Raw genomic sequence first — 24,221 nt, 5'->3', positions numbered from 1 at the left:
AACTCTATTCAGTTAGTCTCGCGCGGAGGTAAATGGACAAGCGGAACGCGAGCAAGTTGAGAAACATACAGGGAAAAAAGTCTAGGGTGTTTTCCTGCAAGGAAACGTAACTAGACGCCGTATCACGCGATTGGCTGTCGAATGGCGATTTCTTGATTTATCAACCACCCGTGGTTTTTTTTAAAGATTTTTCGGAAAATTCTCGAAATTAGTAAATGGATTAATTACAATTGAATATTTAAGAAAACGTAAATAAGATCGAAGAAAATAACTCGCGACTATGAATTTTTAATTTGCATTTAACGTTTATTATTCAAATTTTCCTAAGGGAGAATTCACACCTTGACAGAAAAGCAGAAACCAATCAGCACTCGCGCTGGTAATCGATAGTTTCTGCTTTCTTGCTACCAGCGCGAGTTCTAATTGGCTTCTGCTTTTGGCTGCTTTTCTGTCAAGGTGCAGTGAACTTTCCCTAAGATGGACGACGTGTAATTTACGTTTATATAAAATACCTTCTAAATGATTACTTTCACTGCGTTCAACAAAAATTCAATCGAGTAAATTCGAAAGGTCGAAGTGGGGTGAATCAACCGATTCGTTCTCTCGACGTGAAGGGGACAATCGCGCGCGGCACGGGCATTCGAAAATCCGGCGCGTGCCCGTGGGCGCGCAACTTGACGCGGTATTGGACGACGGCGGCTGGCGGCGGAGGGCGCCGTGCGGTGCCGTGTTGTGCGGCCGCGCGCGCGCCGCCGCAGCGCGGCGCTCCCTTCACGCACTAAGAGGGGCGACATTCGCACTCGCGGCGGACGGCTTGTTCTTTCCGAGGGAGTCCGCCATAGTTGGTGCACGTATAATTCGGACCACCAGGCCGTCGGCAATCGGGCAACATCCAAGATGGTACGTATGCGCGACGCGACGCCGTCGCGACGGTCCTCGGCCGCGTGGCCGCGGGCTCGCGCGGCCGCCAATATTTTTCGCCTAATATCCCTCGCGCGGCCCGTGTGCGCGCCGAGGCGTTCCGTTCCGTTCCTCGCGCGGTCCCACACCCTCCCCCGCCGCGTGTAACCCGCGTTGCCCGTCGCGCTCGTTCCGCATCTCGCTGCAACGAGGCGCGATTACTCCGGATTGCGCAATTCTCGTTCCGTATGAGATCCACCCGGGTTTCCGGGACCGCGGGGCGCCCGGGATCGTTCGTCGCGGGACGTTCTCGCCGCGGGACACGCGCGAACCCGAAGAAATTCCGCCGTCGGCTGCGGCGGTCCGCGGCGTGTTCCCCGCGAGAGCGGAAATGTCTCGCAACGTGTCATGGTGCGCCTCGCGTGGCTGCCGAACACGCAACGTGCTCGTTTAGGGAAGTGGGAGGGAGGGGGCCAACGGGGCAACGCTGCTCTCCTCCGGGGGTCCTTTGTCGGCTCGGATGACGACGCGACGCTCCCGAGATCGGAAAATCTGCGCGCAGGAAAATCTATCGGCCGTTCAGCAGCTTCGGAAAATCGTCGCGAGACGGCCCGAGCGGATGAAATATGTTTCGCCGTTGCGCTCGCAACGTGGTGGGCCTCGCGTGCCCCTTTAACGCTCGAGGGGCAACGTGTGTTGGAAATGTTATCTCGGGACAATATGCTTCCCTTTCGGGACTCTCTTTGGCGAATGTCGATTTCAGGGAACAAAAGAGGCACGCGGGAGAAAGTTCGGTGTCGAACGTGAAGAGAGAGATCTTTGTGATTTCATAAAGTACGTCACGAGTATTGAAAGATGAAACATTCTATAAATATATAATTGCACTTTGGACAATGGTGATAAGTTTCTTTTCTGTAATATTAATTCGAGACGATTCCGGGCGGTTGGATATTTTTCCCACCTGTGCGAGACGTACGTTTCAATATGGTCACTGTTAGAGACTATTGCAAAGGTATTTCGCCTTTGCGGGGATCAAAACGCGATTAAATATCCTACATGTATTGCAGAAAACATATTTTTAAAATCTTATCTACGAAGAACTCGTTTTTCCCTATGTTGCAATATGTTGCAATAGTCGTGTGAAAAATTATATGTACGTAGCGAATCGAGCTATCGGACGAATTGTCGATTATATGATACGTTTGTATGTTGTGTGATACATTTGCGCACGTGGATTTAAATCCGCCGGTTAATTTTAATCGATTTCTACTATATGGTGACAACAGATGCAACGCGCAGTTCCCCGTAAAACTGAAGCATTTGCTGTGTTGCAGGTGAACTTTACGGTAGACGAGATCCGCACCATGATGGACAAGAAGAAGAACATCAGGAACATGTCCGTCATCGCGCACGTCGATCACGGAAAGTCAACTCTGACCGACTCCCTTGTATCTAAGGCCGGTATTATCGCCGGCGCAAAGGCTGGCGAGACCCGGTTCACAGACACGCGTAAGGACGAGCAGGAGCGTTGTATCACCATTAAATCCACGTGAGTTGCGTTACAACGTGGCACACCCCACCCTTTGAATCTTACATTACCGCTACAAGCAATTAATATCGCTTACCACTCTCTCTTTCCCTTTCTAGCGCTATTTCCATGTACTTCGAACTCGATGAGAAAGATTTAGTCTTTATCAAAAATCCCGATCAGCGCGACAAAGACGAGAAGGGCTTTTTAATTAACCTGATCGATTCGCCCGGACACGTAGATTTTTCGAGCGAGGTCACAGCCGCCCTCCGTGTCACAGATGGAGCTCTCGTTGTTGTTGATTGCGTATCCGGTATGTATGTGTTTTTACGTATTTTTTCTTCCCCTTTTTCCTGTTTGTACAGTCGTGGACAGATTGATTGCGACACTTTTTTTTTTATAAGTTTCTGATATATATTTAATATACATGATATATATTTTATAGGTAACTAATATTTTGCAAATGCGAACCACGTACTATCTTTAATTTAGAGACAGTATAATACGAATCGTGGTTCGCACTCGCAAAATATTAGTGAATTTTGAAACCTATAAAAAAAAATGTTGCAATCGATCTGTCCACGACTGTACCACCCATGTTTCTTTGCCGCGATCGGTCAGATCGTCTTCCAGCACACAAGGGTTACTCTGCAGTATGCCGTTTGGTTTGCACAAACTGGCCGGCATACATTGACAGTGTTGACAGTGCAATGGAAGAAGAGTAAAAAAAAAGCAATTGTGTCTAAACGCTGTTAGTGGACCTCTATCCTTATGTCCGTTATTAACACGCTACGATACAAATGCTACATTGCCTTTTTTTTTTTGAGGTTATTATGTCGTCTTGGAATATATTTATATACTGTTTTGCAGTAATAAGATTCCTACCCGAGAAACAAGTAGAACATCGACGATTTTCTGAAGTGAGAAAAGTGATTGTAATTATTCGCTCCTTTCCTTTCTTCAGGCGTATGCGTACAAACTGAAACCGTACTGCGCCAAGCGATCGCTGAGCGTATCAAGCCCGTTTTATTCATGAACAAGATGGACCGTGCACTGTTGGAACTCCAGCTCGATAGCGAAGATCTCTATCAAACTTTCCAGCGTATCGTTGAAAACGTTAACGTTATTATCGCAACGTACTCTGACGACGACGGCCCTATGGGTGAAGTTAGAGTAAGTGAAAGATATTTTTTTGATATATATATAAAAAAACAATCGTTATACGTATCATTAAATTATTTAAATCATTGTTATTTACAAAACAGGTAGATCCCAGCAAAGGCTCTGTAGGCTTTGGTTCTGGCCTCCACGGCTGGGCCTTCACCCTAAAACAATTCTCCGAGATGTATGCCGAGAAATTCAAGATCGACGTGGTGAAACTTATGAACCGACTGTGGGGCGAGTCCTTCTTCAATCCCAAGACCAAGAAGTGGAGCAAACAGAAGGAGACCGATAACAAACGTTCCTTCTGCATGTACGTCTTAGATCCAATTTATAAGGTAAGGTCTCTCTCATCGTCTTAAACGTTACGTAAAATGAGCTGTGTTTGCGTTATCGCCGTGAGATAAATATATTGATAACCAGAATGAAAAATTGTTTACAGGTATTCGATAGTATTATGAATTACAAGAAGGAAGAGGCAGACAATCTTTTGAAGAAGCTGGGTATCGTGCTGAAACCCGAGGATAAGGACAAGGATGGAAAAGCTTTGTTGAAGGTAGACTTCTTTCAATTGTGTTTACAGATTATATTCGGTATAAATGCGCATAATGATGATAGTTTCATGGCTTTTTTTTCTGACACCTCTTCCGATTTATAATGAGGGAACGCTAAATCTGAGGGACACGTCCGATAACCGCGTGCCAGTTTATCTTCTTTAGAATGTTTTCTCATCGTGTCGCACGACTTTTTCCAGGTCGTTATGAGAACATGGTTGCCCGCCGGAGAGGCTCTTCTTCAGATGATTGCCATTCATTTGCCGTCTCCTGTAACTGCTCAAAAATACCGCATGGAGATGCTGTACGAAGGACCGCTCGATGACGAAGCTGCCATTGGAATTAAGGTTTGCGATTTCTTTTGAATATTCGACACACGTATCAAACGATACAAGTACACGTGATGATATAAAATTTCACAGACCTGTACTGAAACGTAAATGAGGGAAAATCGAAACGCTGACTTACAGAAGAATCGTATTATAGAATCGAATTATCGAGAGAGTCCGCTCTCATTAATTAAAGTCATCATTTTTTGTAGAACTGCGATCCAAATGGACCACTGATGATGTACGTTTCGAAAATGGTACCGACATCGGACAAGGGACGTTTCTACGCTTTCGGCCGAGTGTTCTCGGGCAAGGTGTCCACCGGCATGAAGGCCCGCATCATGGGACCCAACTTCCAACCCGGCAAGAAGGAGGATCTGTACGAGAAAGCTATCCAGCGTACCATCCTGATGATGGGCCGTTACGTTGAAGCTATCGAAGATGTGCCTTCTGGTTAGTATCGAGATCTGCGGTGCTCCCCTTATCTCCAGCCTGCGCACATGATGATTGTTCTACACAGACCTGTTCTGACTTAACTAGTGATAGACAAATAGAACGGCCAGCTGATTCAGCTAAACGCTGATTAGAATTAATTGATCGTACATTCGTGTGTTGCAACTAATTTAATTTGCACAGGTAATATTTGCGGTCTTGTCGGCGTCGATCAGTTCTTGGTTAAGACCGGTACCATCACAACGTTCAAGGACGCGCACAACATGAAAGTTATGAAGTTCTCTGTGTCGCCTGTTGTGCGTGTCGCGGTCGAGCCGAAAAATCCTGCTGATTTGCCAAAATTGGTCGAAGGTGAGTTTTCCAGCTTTATTTATATTTGATAAATTATTAGCCTAAAAAGAATAAATCAATTTTGTGATTTGGAAATTTATGATACTAAAACATCGATTCTTGAAATTTGTATTACTTATAATTAATCTTGTACAAGATTGAAATATGATTTTATATGATGAGATTTATTTGAGCATTGGGTTATGAAGACCTATGATTTTAATTTTTCTATCTGACGATACGATTGTTAAATCTTATTAAATATTATTTATTTCGTTCATGTGATTTTAATTGTACTCAATTCGACAGGTCTCAAACGTTTGGCGAAATCCGATCCTATGGTACAGTGCATCATTGAGGAATCTGGTGAGCATATCATCGCCGGTGCCGGAGAACTGCATCTCGAGATTTGTCTGAAGGATCTGGAGGAGGATCACGCATGCATCCCGATCAAGAAGTCCGATCCCGTCGTGTCGTACCGAGAAACGATCTCCGAACAGTCGAATCAAATGTGTTTGTCGAAATCGCCGAACAAACACAATCGTCTGTTCATGATGGCTTGTCCGATGCCAGACGGTCTCGCTGAGGACATTGACAGCGTAAGTTTTATTTTTTATTTTATTATTTTTTTAAGGAATTTAATACCGCAGTATTTTTAATAAAATTGAACGAAATATGATGAAACTTTTATGAGCATTGGGTTATGAAGCCCTGTGATTTAAATTTTTCCATCTGACGATACATCGTAAAATCTTAAGTACTATTTAATATCCAAATGAGAAAGAATTAGCGCGGTAATTTAAGTTGTCAGTTCGATGCTTGGCCGAAAGTAAATTTTAATCTTTCTCAATGTGACTTTGCAGGGCGACGTTAATCCGCGAGATGACTTCAAAGTGCGCGCTCGTTACTTGAACGAGAAGTACGATTACGACGTGACGGAGGCGAGGAAAATCTGGTGCTTCGGGCCTGACGGCAGCGGACCTAACATACTGGTCGACTGCACCAAGGGTGTACAGTACCTCAACGAAATTAAGGACTCTGTGGTAGCTGGATTCCAATGGGCCACGAAAGAGGTAAGAGATATCTGGATCATCGAGTGCACGCGCATTTAATGACGTTCAGCGATAATTCACTTTCACTTTTTTGCCGCAGGGCGTGCTTTCGGAGGAGAACTTGAGAGGTGTACGTTTCAACATACACGACGTAACACTACACGCCGACGCGATCCACAGAGGTGGTGGTCAAATTATCCCTACCACAAGACGTTGCCTTTATGCCTGTCTTCTCACTGCCTCACCCCGTATTATGGAACCCGTTTACTTATGCGAAATTCAGGTAAATTGTCAATCGTGACACCATCAATTTCATACACGAGTTGTAGTGAAAAAAAAATAACTGACAGGATATCTGTATATCTAAATATCGAAACTTTTTTTTTTGCAGTGCCCGGAGGTAGCGGTCGGTGGTATCTACGGCGTGCTGAATCGTAGGAGAGGTCACGTGTTCGAGGAACAACAGGTGGCGGGTACTCCTATGTTCGTAGTTAAAGCGTACCTTCCCGTAAACGAATCCTTCGGCTTCACTGCCGATCTGCGCTCCAACACCGGTGGTCAGGCTTTCCCACAGTGCGTGTTCGATCACTGGCAGATCCTGCCGGGTGACCCAATGGAACTCACCACTCGACCTTACCAAGTCGTGCAGGTATGTACACTCGCGATTCTTTCATCTCCTTATTTTCTCTACTTTAATAGATATTTATCCCTGAGACAAAATTTCGGGCTTTTCATTGATTAAAAGCGAGATTCCTTTATTGCTAATCAATTCCTGAATCTTACCACGTGCATAACTGATGGCGGCGACGATTCAGTGCGTCGCTGTTTTTAATCTCGTGGGAAAGAAAGCGTTTTTTAGTTTTGGTGTTCCAGTAGTCCATTCTGGTTTACCTGAATAGGGAAACGTACAATTTTTTTCGTACAAACAAAACATTTTTGAAATAATTGTACTTATCGCAATTGTATTCAAATCGACATGTCGATAAAAATTGTTTTTTTTTTCTTCGCAGGACACACGCAAGAGGAAGGGATTGAAGGAGGGTCTCCCAGACTTGAACGCATACCTTGACAAATTGTAACCTCAAGTCCGCGCACCATATTTAAATATCTATTTAAATATTGTAATTCGATTAAATATTGCTGGAGCAGTTGTATACAATTACAACATAAAAACGTCGGTTTACTATGGATTTTGTTTCGCGCAATCATCCGTGAGAGACATGCAATTATAAATACGAACAAGAATAATAAAAAATGTAATTGTAACGAAGGAAATAGAAAAAAAAAGAATATGCGGATTATATCTGCGTGTAAAAGTGGGGCGGCATGTTTTGTACATTTATTTAATTAAGAGCGGTAACAAGATCGACCGGTTGCTTATGTTTTTTAGCATATTTGGGTGAGTAAGCTATAATTGTTATCACACGGCGTTTTCGCGCGCCGATTTTTGTTTAAAGGATAAAATGATTCTGTATAATCGTTTAGATTGCCTTTTTTTTTTTACTGGAATTTAGTATCTTACGTTACATTGCGAACTTTTCAACCGATTGGATGCGAATGGTTCCCGGAAGCTACTAATACTAAAAAGGAAGAGAATCATCACAATGTACTCATACTACGAAAAATATCAAGAAATTAAAGCTGAAATTACGAAATAGAATAGCGGTGAGCTTTTATTTCCTCTGCCTGATTAATGGGCAAATGTAGTGACTATTATTATGCATGACGTATCAATGTATTATTCCCGAAACTAATCTTACAATTTACATCGTATATTCCTTTATTCTTAATTTTCAACTCTTCAATTAACTTCTTATAAACTGAGGCATATACATAACATGAGAAATAAGAATCGAACTAGGATTACAAATCAATCGCTCTCGCACGGAGTCATTCTACATAATGAAGAGTATTAATAAAGTTTAGTCATTTTTCTCACTAAGGCTATTGAGATGTCGATAGTTTCCTAATCTCATAAAATCGTCATTTATATGCAGCAAAATAATGAATCTTTTCTCTGTACATTAATACTTTGCTAATTTCTAATGACGCGCTATTCTTTTATATCTTAATCGCGACACGATATCTTTGTATATCCTGATATTTTCTATAGCCAGATCGTATCAATTTTTTTTATCTAAAAAAATATCAGTACGGCAAACTGTACACTATACTATACACTATATTTTTGCGATTCGTGCGAGACGAAAAAAAAAAAGATTATTTCTTTGTATTGTTATATTGCGGGGCCGCGAAGTCTCGGAGCTGCATAGGTATCACCAGGATCGGTTCGTTGGTCTTCGGAATGTCCGTGTAAATGGACCACGTACGCTCGATGCAATCGAAGATGCCTGAAATAGATAAATCGTAAGGTTTGCAAACAGTCTTCCAAGATTTTTCCGCGATTTCTTTTACGCATTCTTTTTTTAAATTTACATTCGGAATATTCATTCATCTTTGCGATTCTATTAGGCGAGTTCTGATTCATCGAAGAAGAATGAGAGATTTGAAAAGTACGTGCGCCAAGATTTCAATCAATATTTCTCGAACGTAACAGCAGGAAACTTTTAAATAAATGTGACGTGATCTTTTTTCCGATAATCGTTTTTGTCTAACAAATATTCGTCAATATATAATATCTCATCGTATCTTATTAATGCATGATGTTCCTGCTAATTAATGGTCATATATTCGTTATCAATTTTAATTAATTGAAGGGAAATAAAAAAAAATTAAAAATACGAATATTTCCTTATTATAGGCATACCAGTGGCAATCGTCTTGATCTCATCATCATCGCTGCCGAAATCTTGATAGATCCTGTAATCCTTGCCCGTCTGATCGCTAAGTATATCGATCACATCCTGGCGACACTCCACCGGCGGATGCTTCGAAATCACCTCCATCCTCCTGTTGCTGCTCTCTATGATCCTCCCCTCCACTTCCTCCACTTTTAGACGTAGGTATCTGGAGAAGTGCATTACACAGGATAAAGATCCAGTATATGATGCGTTATTAGTTCAATATACTGCGCTTCGCGTATTATACGATTGGAAAAAGGGGCAAGAGATAGGCGAGAAAGAATGTCTTCTTCAAAGAACGGGAAAAGTAAGTAACCGCGTCATTTCGCAGAACGGAATGTTTTCTTCTTATGCATATGCAAATCTATGCGCATATGTGGGCATCGCGTATACTTGTTGCAATGCGAGGTATTCTCGCCCGGGCTGACGGTCAGGATGCTGAGCTGCGACCGATTGGCGCCCGCCTCGGCCGGGCCCACCTCGGCGTTGTGAAACATCCGGTCGCCCTCCTGCGCGAGGAACGTCATGTTCACCGAGAAGCCCTCCGCCGCGCCGTAACGCTCGTTCCTCAGCGTCTCCTGCGCCTGCACGAAGTTCTCCACGCCCAGCAGCGCGCGTGTCAGGAAATATCGCGCTGTACGCGTAACGAGATTTCAATTAGAGGACGAAATATAGAATGTAAAAGTATTACAATTTTTTAATAACTATATATATATAACGATTGACTTATAAAGATGCTCGATACACAAAGAAATAAAGCTCACGAGTCTTGCCGGATCGCAGGACCGCAGCGCTGAGGGTGTTGATGCTGTAAACGAGGCCGTGGTGGTTGTAGCCCATCGTGTAGCCCGGCAGGAAACCGGCGTAGCTCAGTGACGTGAACTTTTCCTCTCTGTAGCCCGTCTCGATAACGTGAGCATTCACGAGGTACCAATAGTTTAAAGTTTCTCTGACGGCATCCTCATTGTGACCCAAGATCTCCTGTATTCTCCATCAAGCGCGCGTCACGGAAACAGAATCAAGCAACACATAAAAAAAAGAGATAAGAATAAAATAAATCTCGCGTAACGTAATAAAATAATAAATAGAATAAGATGATAAAATAATAGTAATCACAGAGAAAAAATAGAAAAACGTCTTATACATATGCAGTATATAATTATGAATTTTTGAACTTAATGTTCTGGTATGTTCCGGTATTACGATTTATTTGCGAATACGATTAAGATAATATCGTCATAGTGAGCCTATAATTTCGTACTTGGTTACATAAGACTATAATCGTGATGTTCTGAAGAGATTTACGGCGGAGGAAATTGTGCTAAATTGATAATTTATTCTGGTATTATTACCGTTGTTTTTCATAGAAAACGAAATTGACATCATCCGAGTGCTACACGTGCATTTAACTTTCGCGTTTTTACGACAGCGATTAAAATACGAGATAACGCGAAGATAATTGCTACAACAGGTAATTACACGCCACATCAAAGAAAAATTAAATATCTGTCGACTGAGTTTACCGGGAGGAAAGTTGACTCTCGATTTATTATCCGATGTAGTAATTATTTGTCGTAGTTATCGTCGCTGCTTATTTTATTGTCATATCTTCATTGATGTCGTGTTTAAATAACACAAAAAGAATTAAAAGTTCGCGATTTATCTCGCCTGGAAAAGAGAGTTTATTATACGTAGCGAGATTTATAATCTATACTGATTTATATTGTCAATCTTACATGTCCCGGCTGGTTGCATATGATGGTTGAACAACCAACTGGAAGTGCGTTTCCCTCCGTTCCGGTAACGTTCGAAATAATATCGTCCAGATGCATCAGAAACAGCTGCACCAATTATGTTATGCTTTAATTATTAATTTATTTTAACTTAATTTCAAAATTATTCATACAAAACCAAAATCCTCGTAATTACTCAATTGTTATATGGAATTATTACCCCAATAATCTCTCGATTTATTTGAAAGCGAAAATAAAACAACAGAAATTTGCAGAGCTTAAGAGAAAATTATTTTAATTAATTAATTAATTCTTAATCAAACCCCATCGTAATTACATATTTCAGTTTACGACTCCAAGTTTTTACTGTTAATAATTAATAAATAATTGTATCTTCAAGACGAATTCTAATCTCTTTTTATCTCTATTCAGCTATTTTTCGTACTTTGTAAAACGGCACGTTGGCGCCGTCCGCCGTTCCCTCGATCTCCCTCAAGTACTGCGGGAACTGTTTCTTGACCGCGTTAAGGGTTTCATCGTAAACCTTCTTGCCCTGCTCGGTCGCGAATAGCGGCAGATAGATCTCGTTCAGCGGCTGATAGATGTCCACGAAATCCTGAATCATCTTGGCGAAGGTGTGTCCCTAATGTAAAGAAAAAATAAACAGGAGGGAGAGAACGCGGATTTCGTGAACGTGAGAATTTAATCGAACGCACGCGGCGTGACACATTGGCCAATGCAGCGTGATAAATATACATATAAATATAGAACAACAGGAATTTAATCCGGGTGAATGTCACACCAATGACCGTTCTCATTTTCTCGCTGTCTCTCCGTTCATGCGTTATCTCGCACTTGTGCCGATCAGAGATTAGCTACCTGCAGCACCTTCTTAAATCGCGTGTGACATATCGGACTTCGTTCCTTCGGATTAGACACGAGAAAACTGCAAATGCAATGCAGTGCCAAGTCGCATTGGCGATTGTGATTTACACGCGTGCTTTGCGCCGCTCATGTTCTATGCGAATGCAGGTGTCACTGTATATTACATCGTCCGCTGACATATATGCTTATTTCTCGTACTGCAGTATTATTTTCATTTAAGAAATGCAGAAAAAATGAAAAAAATTGTGACATAACATGCTTGATTTGTGACATGTCATTAAAAGTGACATCGAATTTCGAAACAAGAATTGAAATATTTATTATTATACGCTAATTAATTACTGCTACGGTAATTATTACATGAAAATGATAGTTATTATTATTATTCATTAAATATCGAAAACAATATATTATTACATATAAAATTAAAATGACGTAGAATTGCTGTAAATACGAGATAATTATTATATGTACACAAAATTCATCGAAATCTTTTTATCCTCAAAACCTTTCAAAGACTTTGAACACAGTAAAGAATAATTTCTAATCGAACTCTAAAAGATTTCGAGGAAAGACGACGCTCAATTTGGAAAAGAACATTATGCAAAATCTACCGTGGTGCAATCGAATAAATAAACATTGTCTATTCCTTACGATGTCAAAGCCGATCTCGTAGTGCGTTCCTCGAACGTGGATTATGGGAACGACATTCCTGCGGCCTATGTTCTTAATCGGCGACTTCACTTTGCACGTTTCGGTAGTTGCCATGTCTGTATCGTGGAAAGTAAAAGCCTGCTTGCTTCCTCTTTTTAACTCGATCGATATTCAACCCTGGATTACGGCACAGAATACAATACTTTATAAAACGTTCACTTTATAAAAGTGCGTTAGTTAGATGAATCAGGATACTCAGATAATATTTTTCCCTATTGCGAAAACGTGGAAAGTGAAAAATAATTTCGTTTTAATGGCAAAAACTTTCACTTTTCACGTTTTCACTCTAGAGAAAAAGTTACACGATCGATACTAAGAGCTGTAAATTAAATCAGCAGTCGGAGCGCGAAAGATGATTGTATCGTACCATATATTTTAGTCACGTATTGATTCGCACTTAGCTAGCATTATGCGTATTATATAAATTTTTCAACACTGGCAGTATCGAAACACAGTCTTAGAACAAAAATACGCTAAACGATAAAGATGTTTATCCGTAACAGGTTTCATTCAATGCAAATATGTTAATATGATGATTATACTGATGATTATACTGATTATATTCATATAGATTCTAATGTATTGGTTGATTTAAATCGATTGATACTCGGATTGATCTCGCTGCAAATAATTTTCACGTCAAACCTATCTCTACGTCAGGCGTATATTTCCTCTTTTTTTTTTGTAACGCTGAAAATTTCCAGTTTTTTGCGGCATATGAATGATTTCTTGCATATATTATGAGATCATATATTGTAATTAATGGAAACCGGTTACGCAAAAATGTCGCCGACTCATTCAACATAATTTCGATATAATTTTCATGGAAAATAAAGCATTTATCAATTTCAATTTTTGCGATTTTCAAATCCGATCTACAATAGGTCTTTATTGGCCTCTAAATTCTGAGCTGTGATGTTAATTTGCTTTAAGCTTTAAAATTTACAGTTGCGATCTGACCAGCTTGTGCTTAGGAATTACGACTTAAGACGTTGGAAACACTTTTTGCTGAAAAAAAACGTCGCAGTTTAATTACTTATAAGACTAATTGTTAGAGCGATAAGCAAAAGCCTTACTACACTTATTGTAAGTCTAGAAATATCCATATGAGACTACGCATTGAAGATTAAGATTTGCGAATTCACGATTAGAACTTGATCAATCAGATAATTTTAATTTTAATCTGTTTCATTCCAACTGATTGAATTCTGAATCTCCAACTCGCAGTCTTCAATCTTCAATATGTATGCGCAGTCTGATAAGCCCGCTATGCAAAAAGATAGCATGAGACAGGAGGAATAGAAGAAGATGAATTTTCAACGGTACGCGTCTACCTGACTTCTTTCGGGCTCCGCGTCGACGAGGGATCGCGAGTGGAGAACGTTGCGAATGGAGAACAATCGCGAAGACCACTCGCACAAACGATATATCTTATCTAACAACTGCACGTCCCGGTAACGATGCGCGACTGACAGCTCGCGGTCTTCGCGGGTAGGAAGACTCGCGAATGTCTCTTATCTGGCTTTTATAGCGTTACATTATCGCTTTATACGCTCGGCATACGCCGCGGTAACGCTGCGCGGGCGACGCTCGCTTACCGCACGACTAATGATGCAAAAAAAAAAGAGACTAAGAATTTGCGTATCGCCGTGTGGCGTGTATGCCGTCGCCCATTACCTTGAGACGATCTCGAAGGCAGGATCCGGGAGGCCGCTGATAACCATTCGAAGAGAAGGGAAGCTTAATTAAAGCCTATATTTAATTTTATCACTCTGTTCGGATCGGATTTGCCATTAGACGATAACGTGAACGATATGGATATCCATTTCAAAGCCGATTTCATTTCCCGATCGCACAATTTGATAAAATTCGGAAAAGAATATCGAATTAGTTGAGATTTGTCACGGTGAGATTACGCGAAATGGGGTCACATTAAGTTCGATACCGATGGAAGAATGATACGTTCATCAATCTGTTTCTTTTCCGTATTCATTTATACAATAGGGCACCCTGCAAATCCAAATGTGTAAATTTATAGTCACTTTTTACGCATTTATATGCGTGTTATATTTTTACACCGTTTATCTGTGTTTTACACAGTTAAATGCATATTTTTTATACGCTTACACATATTATTATAGAATTAGGCGTGTAAAAAATATGCATTTAACTGTGTAAAAGACAGATAAACGGTGTAAAAATATAGCACGCGTATAAATGCGTAAAAAGTAACTATAGTACACACACATGGATTTGCAGTGCAAACGTTAGATTCTATCGGTTTTCAGTAAAAGTTATTTTTTTCGGAGATTTATCTTTAAAAAAAAATTCGAGATATAATACAAAGTCGATGCTCTTTCAGTTTCCAATGAATCTTCCTTAGATCCCTGTTATTCTAAGCCTTTATCTTGCGCAAGTCGCGCGCTATCCTCTTGCCTCGTCATTGCATTAGCGATGAATAATGGGAGGAAAAAACGTGCGAAAAAATTTGCACCTCGTTTTTACGTATGTACATGACGTCACCGTAAATATAGCACATTAGAAATTAAGGCAGCGCCATTTATGGACTGTCGGATTTTTATTGTCGGCGCCGCTAGATCCGAATAAGTCGCGTTCGTTCGCATCAGAAACATCTCATCCAAGGCTCACTTCCTCAAGGACCATCCGGAAAACGTACACACGCCGCGCGTGTACCTCATCGACAATGGGACTTTTTTTTTCAATTTAACGCGACGCGCATCTTCGTCGCGCTAAATCTGGAAGCGCCGAGGCTCGTCTTCGCCTTTGTCTTCGCAAAACGGCTGTCAAACGATTTCCATGTAGAAAACCGGCGAGAGGAAATGCACGGTGATTACGGAGGCAATTATGTGGCTCGCGTATTTTTTTGTCTCGAGATAATTAGTCCATCGCGTCGCATGGAGAGACATTCCTCAAGGATTTAACAAAATGTGCCTCAGATGGAAGGTCGACAAAATTCTGCGCGCTTTCAAAAATGTTATTAATGAAATTGTGTTTTATATGTATGTAAAGAAAATTCCGAGAGACGCTTCAGGATGATAATTTATCCGAGATTTACAAAGCTATAGGTAGTTTTATCGTATTTGTAGCACTCCCGTAATCGCAACGATACTTGCGCGTCGCGAGTTACGTCACGATCCATCGGAATTGGTGCGGCTTCCAAATTCTTGTCTTTCCGCGAGCTAAATCAATTATCGTTTATTTTACGCGGCTTCCGACGAAAGGTCACGCCAGTTCAAAGATCTTTTCTATGCGCGCGCGCGCGCCTTCGTTCTTCTCCTACACGTGTTGGATTTTGCGTTACGTAACTGCGTGCATTCAATTACGTATTAATGCCCGACAGAATGAGATAATTAATTATGCTGTAAATATCAATAAAAGCGTAATATATAACAACATAGTATATAACACACAATTACAATGGGTATACTATTAATTTTTTCAAATAGGAACAGGTTTTTTTTTTGGAAAGAGAGGTAAATACTTGGAGAAAAATTTCTTGGGCTTATAATTTTTGTGACTTTCAGGGAGAAATTTGGATGTGATAAAAGATTTCTGTCCTAAAAACTTGAGATTAATAATATTAAAACGCCGAGCCATATGGCATTTTATTAAACCAACAATATGTTACATCTTTTCGAGATAAAAATTACATCAAACTTTAATTAATTGCGGTAAAGGTTGCAATTAGTTTAAAATCATGGATCGCCCCGATTATCCTGCGCTCATTTCTAATTGCTTATAAATAAATTATTCATGATTAATTAACAACAAATCACAAATCATTCTGATCTTTTCTTGTTAATTAATCAATTAATTAATTAACGAATCATAAATCACTCCAAACGTTTGTTGTGAATTAATTGAATAATTAACTAACTAAATCTCTTGTGTAGGAAAAATAGTACTCCCTCACCACGCGAATCATTTCCACCAATTTTAAATTAATTTAATATTGGTATCGCGGCGTGTACGAGTCGGCGCGGCAAATGGTGCGCAATGAAAAATAATTTCAACAAATAGTGTTTATAATTTCGTATATTCGTAACGAACCATTTACCGCGCTGACTCATATACGCCGCGATACCAATATTATATTTGTACTTTCCACGAGTCTTACTTTTTATCTTTTAAACTAATTGTTTACTTCACTTTACTAAAATAATTCATTTGTGTTTACATTGAAAAACGTTAATTTCAATCATGTTCTTTTGATGTCATGTTGTTGTTGATGTTAAAATATTCTCGCTCGGTGAGAAAATCTCATTTCAATGTGTATATGTTTGATGTTTATAGAACCTAAGATAAGTATCACTGCGTATCACAAAACGACATTGCTTTGTGACTGTAAAGAGTGTAAAGACACCATTCTGCGTAAAAAAACGCAAAAAATTATTTTATTTTAATTAAAGTTTTGATTGTGCGAAAGTTGTTCGTCGCGTTTAATATAAACACGTCGGGTTTCTGGTTACTTTCAAAAGAAAATATCTCGTATACTACAGTTATAATAAAAAGAATCTCCCTTTATATTGCATAAAGTAATAAAACCAGCTGCCGACTTTAACAATTATGTATTTTGCTATAATTATGCATATATAGCTAGAAATCGACAACGAGAACGAGGCGATCCAAACTCGATCCAAAATTGTACTCTGATATTTTCGGAAAAGATTATTCCAAAAGTTATAATGATGTAAACAAACCTAAAATTTAATTAATTCAAATCAAATACGTCTAAATGAGATAAAAATGTCAATCTAAGAAAGTACACGCAAGTTCTCCCTCCTTTCCCCAAGATCCCCAAGTTTCGACGAATTTTGACGAGTGTTATGTTGCTTATGTATATTAAGGGATGTATAGATACAATATCGATATGCAAAACTCGTCGAAATCGGGAGGGGAGGAGGTATTTACGTGTGTTCCCTTGTAAAAATAAGAACCAATCGTAATTTATCAGTGTCGAGGTTTGATGAGATAAGATATGGCTTATCAAAGATTTCATAAAAACTAGATGGCGATCGTTCGATTAAAACGCTTCGCGATACAAAATACTTATAACGCGAAGAGGAAGCTCTCTGTGCCGCATATAAATCGATCGTCTGTGTGTCATTGAAACAGATCGAATCGGCGATTCAATCTGTATCAACGATGCGAAGGAAAAAAACGATCGCAACGAGAATCGCGAAATATGCAAACACAACGGCAGAGACGGATAGAAATATATCGCGTTCGTCAGTCTTGTACAATGTCTATTTGCGTTCCTGGCGGAGAATCACATGGACGTCTACGGAAGATCGTTCCTCGATAGACGTTTCCCTCATTCTCCCCTTTTTTTTTTCCAAGCAATCGCGAACATTAGATTTGCTTGGAAAAAAAAGGAAAGAAAAAACAATCGGAAAATAGAAACCCTCACATTATATCGGGCATCCTTGCTCTTCTTTGTGCTCGAAGTCTCTCACTCCGACGCAGCGGACGCTGGTCTCGCTGATCTCGTTGATCTCGCTGATCTCGCCGATCTCGTTGATCTCGCCGATCTCGCTGATCTCGCTGATCTCGCCGATCTCGTTGATCTTGCTGATCTCTCTCATCTTGCTGATCTCGCTGATCATCGTTTTCATTGGCGTTCTCACTATATTCCCATTTGGCTATTGTACCATCCCACTATAAGCACAAAACATATTTATCTTATCGTAATGGCACATGTAATTGCACTTAAGACAAAAGTTTTGCATGAGCATTTGGACAAAACAAAAAAACTATGGATTTTATTGATGAAGACACATTTTTCACGCTTTTTCAATTCTCTTTCTATAAAAAAATATCGTACAATTCCCCTTCTTTTCTCATAAACGTGAAAAACAAATGGCTCTCCCCGCGACGTTTCTTTCGTTCGAAATCCACGAGACGCGTTTTCGCGATCAAATGATTTTACTTACAGATGAGGTAATGATGTTGTGATTAAAAGGGTGCCAGCTAACATCGCGCACGCATCCTACGTGACCTTTTATCCTGCGCTTTATCCTTCCCGTCAGAAGATCGTATACTGCGAATGAGAGAAAAAAATAGGGACATCAGCCTTCGCTTACACGCTGGTTTCGCGTATTGAGAAAAGCGGAACGCAACACTCGGCACTTACTGACGAGGCAACCCGATGAATCCCCCGTGTAAATGTATCTCTGGCCGGTGTTGTGCGGCGGCGAAAAATGACAACGTATCAAAGTCTTACGAACCGAATGACCGTAATACGTCATGACACTGGTATCACCATCTATGAACCCTCGTTCGCAAACTGAAACAGGAAAATATCGTATGTACTTGGTAATTGCGCATAACGATGGAGATCAATTGTCACCTTAGACGTTTCGGATGTATCTAATTAATTTAGAGGTAAAAAAAAAATAATGGTTGCCTTAACGAGTATCTTTCTTCCGTTTTCCTTTTTTTTTTGGCTTGTAAATAGATATTTACATCGTTGAGGTACAGGCTGCCATCGATAGTCCCAGTATCGATGCTCCATTTGCTGGCGAGCGTTTTGTTGGGTTCTATAATCGGAACACATGCGCGCATCCCACAATTTGATGCATTGGTCTTTAGAATTGGTTATTAAATACCGCGTGTCGCCGCGTGAATCGATGTACGTGATTCCGTCCCTATGACCGGCCAACACTCCAACTTCACGCGGATTAGCGGGGTTTAACCTTCTCTTATCCCACACCTAAACTGACAGGAAGACATTCAAAGACGTAATACAGAGCGAGAACGTCGACCGGATAGTCGCGTGCATGTCAAATTCATTGGTCTTTGTAATTATAGCGCGCATTCGATTTCTCTCGCGATACACCAAGACATTCGGAATTGTACCGTTGAAGAGAGCGCGGCGCCTCTCGGACGCCGATGAATTATTACCTTGACCAATCCGTCGTCGCTGGCGCTATAGAAGATCTGCGAGCTGTCGTCTGCGTAGGCAATACAGTTTACGTCCTCGTCGTGACCCAGGAACTGTAAAAAAAAAAATCAATGAACATGACACAGGTGCGACAGGAGTGACAGGCCGCGCTCTTCCCCGCTCTTCCGAATACCGGATTCCACGAACCTTCAAGACTCGCTCGTGGCGGTCGAGATCGTACATGTAGATGCACCTGTCGTTGGCGCCGCCGAGGATCTCCGCGCCGTCACTCGAAAAGGCCACGGAAAAGACGCAAAATCGCCGCGCGCCCGGCATCAGTTGTAGCGTCTCCAGCGAGTGTCTGGACATGTGACACTGATATACTGCAAAACAAACCGCACACTGGTACAAGACTGCTGGCGGGGTTCGCGCGATCGGGCGGGCGCAATGCTGCGATCGACTCGCGACGCCACTTACAGCAGTCCGCCCAGCTGGAGTACGCAAAATGTTCGCCGTTCGGACTGAACGCGACGTCCAGGACGCTCCAGCCCACGTCGTGCGCCAGCATCCGATTGTACAAGACAAAATTGCCGTTGTTCGACCGATATACGTGTAACCATTTATCTGCAAAGATTCACGCGAGCAATTATAGACGGGGAGGGGGGGGGCGGTGGTCACGAGCCAATGTGGAGCGACGCGCATGGAAAATTTGTATACAACGTTCCGTACGACAATGACGCGGTACCTGTATCGCCAGCAGTACCTTGAGTGGCAGTGATGAAGTATTCTCCATCTTTGGAATACGAACCGCAGAATACCTTCGAGCCGTAGTCGTGTATGATTTCTTGCTTATTCGGCAAAAGACTATTTCTTATACTACATCTTTCGTTAACGCTAAAACCGTGCTGCCTGAGAGCCCGTCTCTGTATTATTGGTGTGATAGACGCGCTGTTCTCGCCAACGGCCCCGCAGGCGTACTTGGTAACGACGGTTATGTCGTTTTGCTGAAAAGCAATCGGACAACGTGAGATATTTTTTAACTCGGATAATTCGGATGGGAAGAGAGATTTCGAGGCGTGAGGGGAGAGCGGGAAGTAGCGACAGGTGGTGTACGCAAGGTCAAGGCATGGTTTTCGTTTTTTTTTTCTTTTTCTTTGCCTTCGGTACAAATTTCCGAGTTCACTCCCGAGACCCGCGCCGGGAGGGGAAACGTGGTTGTTGACTCCCACGGTTTGACAACTCACCTCTAATCTGGTTGTATCTGGAAACCTCGCTCGCGCGCGAATTCGCGCCAATTCCTCCTCCGTTTCATCATTTATATCTATAGTACCGCTGGAACAAAAGAGACAGCACCGAGGACGTTGCTCGGCACGGCCGTGCCGCGTCGAGGTGCCGCGTCGAGGTTATGCGAGCCGAGACGACGAGCGCGGTGGTGGCGAGGGCAACAACGTCCCCCCCGTGCGAGTCGCTCTCGTGAAAGCGAGCGACTCTCTTCCTCGTCCCCTCGAAGCAACCGGATCACGATGGCCGGAAGGTGTAGGGCGACAACGAAAAACCGTCGCGGAGAACCGTTTCGGAAAGCGAGAGCGAGCGAAAGACAGGGGGAAAGGTTATGAAAACAGCGCGCGCTGGATGACGGGGAATGGAGTGAGGGGGGAGGCAGGGGAGGGGGGAGGGCGAAGTAAAGGCCCGTTCAGATTGCAACGCGCGATGCGAATGACAGATCGAAAGGCCGATGTGAAAGATGCAGCATATGACGTCCTTTGCATCGGACAGCTGATTGGCGAGTTTTTTTCGACGCTATATGTGCAGCTATACGTATGTATATATGATGACATATGCATATATGAGAAATTCGTTTCTGTGTGTGGATCTTTAATCGCGCGAGAAGCAGCCGATTTTTTTAAACGGCTTATACAGGGTGCGTTCCATTTAACGCTCGCAACGCTCTTGAAATCATTTCATTCCTGTTGTTTATAATCAAATGTTAAGAACAAGTTAATGCTCGCGCGCGTCGCGAGCGTTAAATAGAACGCAGCCATAGATAAACTCCGAAAAGTGCTATTTTTTTTTTCAATTCCGTAATTGCACAAGTAAGATACACATCCTTGTCCTTGATTTTCTGATGTTCAATATCAGCCAAAATCAAGAATTCTATTCTTGAGACTCGATCGATTCTGTAAATATGTACCGTGGTTTATTATTGTCACAACGATATATAATATATGCGAACAACAGAGGTACAGCGAATGTTATACATTCATCGAGTTTTTTTTTATTTTTGACATCGAGCTAAAATATGTGAATAGGTGCGCAAATCTACTAAATTTCCATTCAAATTTTGTATTCGATTTCTGTTCTATAACCATCGATGATATATATGATATTGAAGATTGAAATCGAGTTTGAAATTTTTTATGTTTATATTACTTTTAAATGTTTATCATTAAATTTTATTTGGTACGAACACCTAGCTCGGCTCGTTTGTCTTTGACATATTGTTTGATTTTAAATTATCTGAGCCTACACACGTTAATTTTGTAATTTTTACCAAATAATATTTGTACTATCTGTCTTCTTACGAACAGAATTATTGTATTTTGGTTAACGTTTTACACATTGGCTAGCTAACACGGTGGAAAAAAAAACAAGATTAGATTGGGATTGACGATGAATTATAATAGTTAGAAGTTTAATTAGATTTAAGCAATTTTCGTCGATTGAATTAAACGATTTCGTTGTCCAATATGCATTTTATACATTTTTCAACAAATACGAGTGATAGATTCGTTCAATTCTGTCCGATACGGCTCCCACGAGGCTATTGTACGTTATATGTTTGCAATATTAAATATTATTGACATCAAGCAAGTTCAATCCTGCAGGTGTGCTTCGACATATCGAAAGATTATGTAATTATTGACAGCTCGATACTGATACTAATGATGCTACCGACATTCTGGTTTTTTTTATCGTTTATTATCGTTTTTTATCGTTATTTCTCATACACAGAAATTTAATATTGGCGAGAATAAATTAATAATGCAGATATTGAAATTTAATACTAACAAACAGCGCTTTTAATAATACTCACAAAATAATTATTTAGCCGGTCCAGTATTAAATTTCTGCAAGGGAATTTCTGTGCATCACAATTAAATGCTTCTGATATACGACACCTACGCGATCCCGCCACGGTTTCATGATTTTGTGCAACATTACACACACGTCACAATGTATCCTTTCTCTTTTTTTTCGTCAGCAGTTTTGTGAATCCTTTGTGATTTCCGTTAAATTGGCATTTCGCAAAAACGCGACCCTTCGGATTTTCCCAGGAAACTTCCGTTCGATGTAAATCGAGTATATTCGTTATCACTTATACTATAAGGTATAATATTTGAAAGGTAAAACGTCTGAACTTCGGGTGTGTTCTGAAGTTTAAGAGGCAAAGGTCACGCAGATTGAGAGAGAGAGAGGGAGGGAGAGCGAGAGAGAGAGAGAGAGAGAGAGAGAGAGGAGTTTACTGAGAGATTAGAGTGCTATACAGGACAGCGATATTAAAAGTTTACGTGTCAGGGGCGCACAATTCAGGCCAGACACGTGGCTGTGATTCGAGCTTCATCCGATGAAACGCCGGAAGATCGTTAATTAATTTCGCGCCACGATTAATTTCGCGGTCAGTCTCGCGGTTAGTTCGGTATTACAATGATCTCGTATTTTTACTGATGCATGTACGCGGCCAATTCGACATATCCGAAGGAAATAACAGATTAATGGCCGGTATCTCGCTGCGAGAAGATCCGCGCCCATTTCCCTTTTTTAATCTTTAAAAATTCATTTATCTCTCTCTCTCTCTCTCTCTCTCTCATAATTTCAAAAGAAAATTCGTTTTCTCTTTATTTTACAAACATCCCCGCGGCGCTTTAATAAAGCATTTTTTGGATTCAGAACGAAAAAAAATATATATACATATAGCAGAGCACGTAAATTGATCAACGAAATCCTGACGTTTTAATTCACGGTCGACTGCGTGTTTGACGTTACGAGAAAAAAATTAACACGGCTCTCTTTCTCTCTCCCAATTACACTTTTCTGCAACGGGGAAAAACGCGGAAAACAATTTGATAATCACCATGTGGAAATAAAAAATATTCGGCCGATAGCGTGACGTGTCACATTGTTATCGCACCCTCGGACACAGGAGGCGAGATCCACGAGGCCGCCGCGTGAGATTCGATCGTTTATATAGAGCAGAACGGAGTACGCAGGGGCGGAAAATTATTATCCCACGCGCGTTTATACAATTATAGATTAATAGATTAGATTAGATACATTTACGGGTTCGAACAAGCGTGAAAGAGATTGAGCCCGCTATTATATTCCTGCGTTATATATTCAGCGCAGATTGGATCCGAGAAGTATCGATATACCTTATACGCTCGTGGAAAAAAGCGTGGTCACGCTTCTGGCTCTCGCCCAGCACCCTCGGCAGGGTAAATTGGGAAATTCCGCCGGCCCGTCATCGTTCGCGATGCATGACGCGCCATCGTCACCTTCGGCCTTGTCGATCACGGACCGGGGCGGGCGCGTAATAGCGTTAGCAAACGTTACACGTCGCGCGCCGCTATTTCCGATTGTCCCGCGCCCAATCGTATCTGTATAACGGCATACGACACGCGGAAACGCTCGCCCGGGACGTGATCGTCCTAGGAATGATGCATCGCCGACGGCGAACGGAATGCAGATAACGCGCCGATAACGCGCGCGCGAAGCGGAGCTCCCGCAGGAAAGTCACCAATCAATCGATTCCTGATTTCGTCGAACGATCCCCGACCCCTGCATGCTTCAGGCGAAGCGCGAGTTGTTCCTCGAACGAA

The 24,221-nt window shown here is 41.4% G+C and overlaps 3 protein-coding genes across 4 annotated transcripts; 1 reads left to right on the top strand and 2 right to left on the bottom strand.

The window, feature by feature from the left end:
• Positions 1 to 755: 755 nt before the first annotated feature.
• On the top strand, positions 756 to 7,967 carry LOC105455362 (translation elongation factor 2). The gene is made up of 14 exons (XM_011698635.1): positions 756 to 900; positions 2,235 to 2,449; positions 2,548 to 2,741; positions 3,393 to 3,601; positions 3,694 to 3,927; positions 4,032 to 4,145; positions 4,344 to 4,490; positions 4,685 to 4,925; positions 5,109 to 5,276; positions 5,565 to 5,854; positions 6,119 to 6,328; positions 6,408 to 6,590; positions 6,699 to 6,956; positions 7,318 to 7,967. Exons 1-14 carry the CDS (start codon positions 898 to 900, stop codon positions 7,384 to 7,386), a joined length of 2,535 nt encoding a protein of 844 aa, XP_011696937.1. The 5' UTR covers positions 756 to 897; the 3' UTR covers positions 7,387 to 7,967.
• Positions 7,648 to 13,954, bottom strand: LOC105455363. Of its 2 annotated transcripts, none has more exons than XM_011698636.1 (8): positions 13,775 to 13,954; positions 12,381 to 12,557; positions 11,287 to 11,484; positions 10,845 to 10,949; positions 9,873 to 10,089; positions 9,502 to 9,742; positions 9,075 to 9,274; positions 7,648 to 8,658 (listed from the first exon to the last, which is right to left on the bottom strand). In XM_011698636.1, the coding sequence occupies exons 2-8, from the start codon at positions 12,492 to 12,494 to the stop codon at positions 8,528 to 8,530; spliced, it is 1,206 nt and encodes a 401-aa protein (XP_011696938.1). In that variant the 5' UTR covers positions 12,495 to 12,557; positions 13,775 to 13,954; the 3' UTR covers positions 7,648 to 8,527. The 2 variants fall into 2 exon arrangements, with proteins under 2 accessions (XP_011696938.1, XP_011696939.1); XM_011698637.1 differs by lacking the exon at positions 13,775 to 13,954 and adding an exon at positions 12,808 to 13,767.
• Positions 13,955 to 16,566: 2,612 nt separating this feature from the next.
• LOC105455493 (DDB1- and CUL4-associated factor 11) lies at positions 16,567 to 20,741 on the bottom strand (the record flags this gene model as incomplete). The annotated part of the gene is made up of 9 exons (XM_011698862.1): positions 16,567 to 18,119; positions 18,395 to 18,501; positions 18,595 to 18,747; positions 18,927 to 19,173; positions 19,365 to 19,457; positions 19,552 to 19,727; positions 19,822 to 19,968; positions 20,090 to 20,348; positions 20,589 to 20,741. Coding segments are annotated over 9 exons (1,587 nt in total), but the record flags the coding sequence as incomplete, so codon positions are not given.
• Positions 20,742 to 24,221: the final 3,480 nt, after the last annotated feature.

Source organism: Wasmannia auropunctata, unplaced genomic scaffold (assembly GCF_000956235.1).
Source record: "Wasmannia auropunctata unplaced genomic scaffold, wasmannia.A_1.0 LD335903.1, whole genome shotgun sequence".
Lineage (NCBI taxonomy): Eukaryota > Metazoa > Arthropoda > Insecta > Hymenoptera > Formicidae > Wasmannia > Wasmannia auropunctata.
The sequence above is the reverse complement of the archived record's forward strand: the minus strand, read 5'-3'. Positions and strand labels throughout refer to the sequence as shown.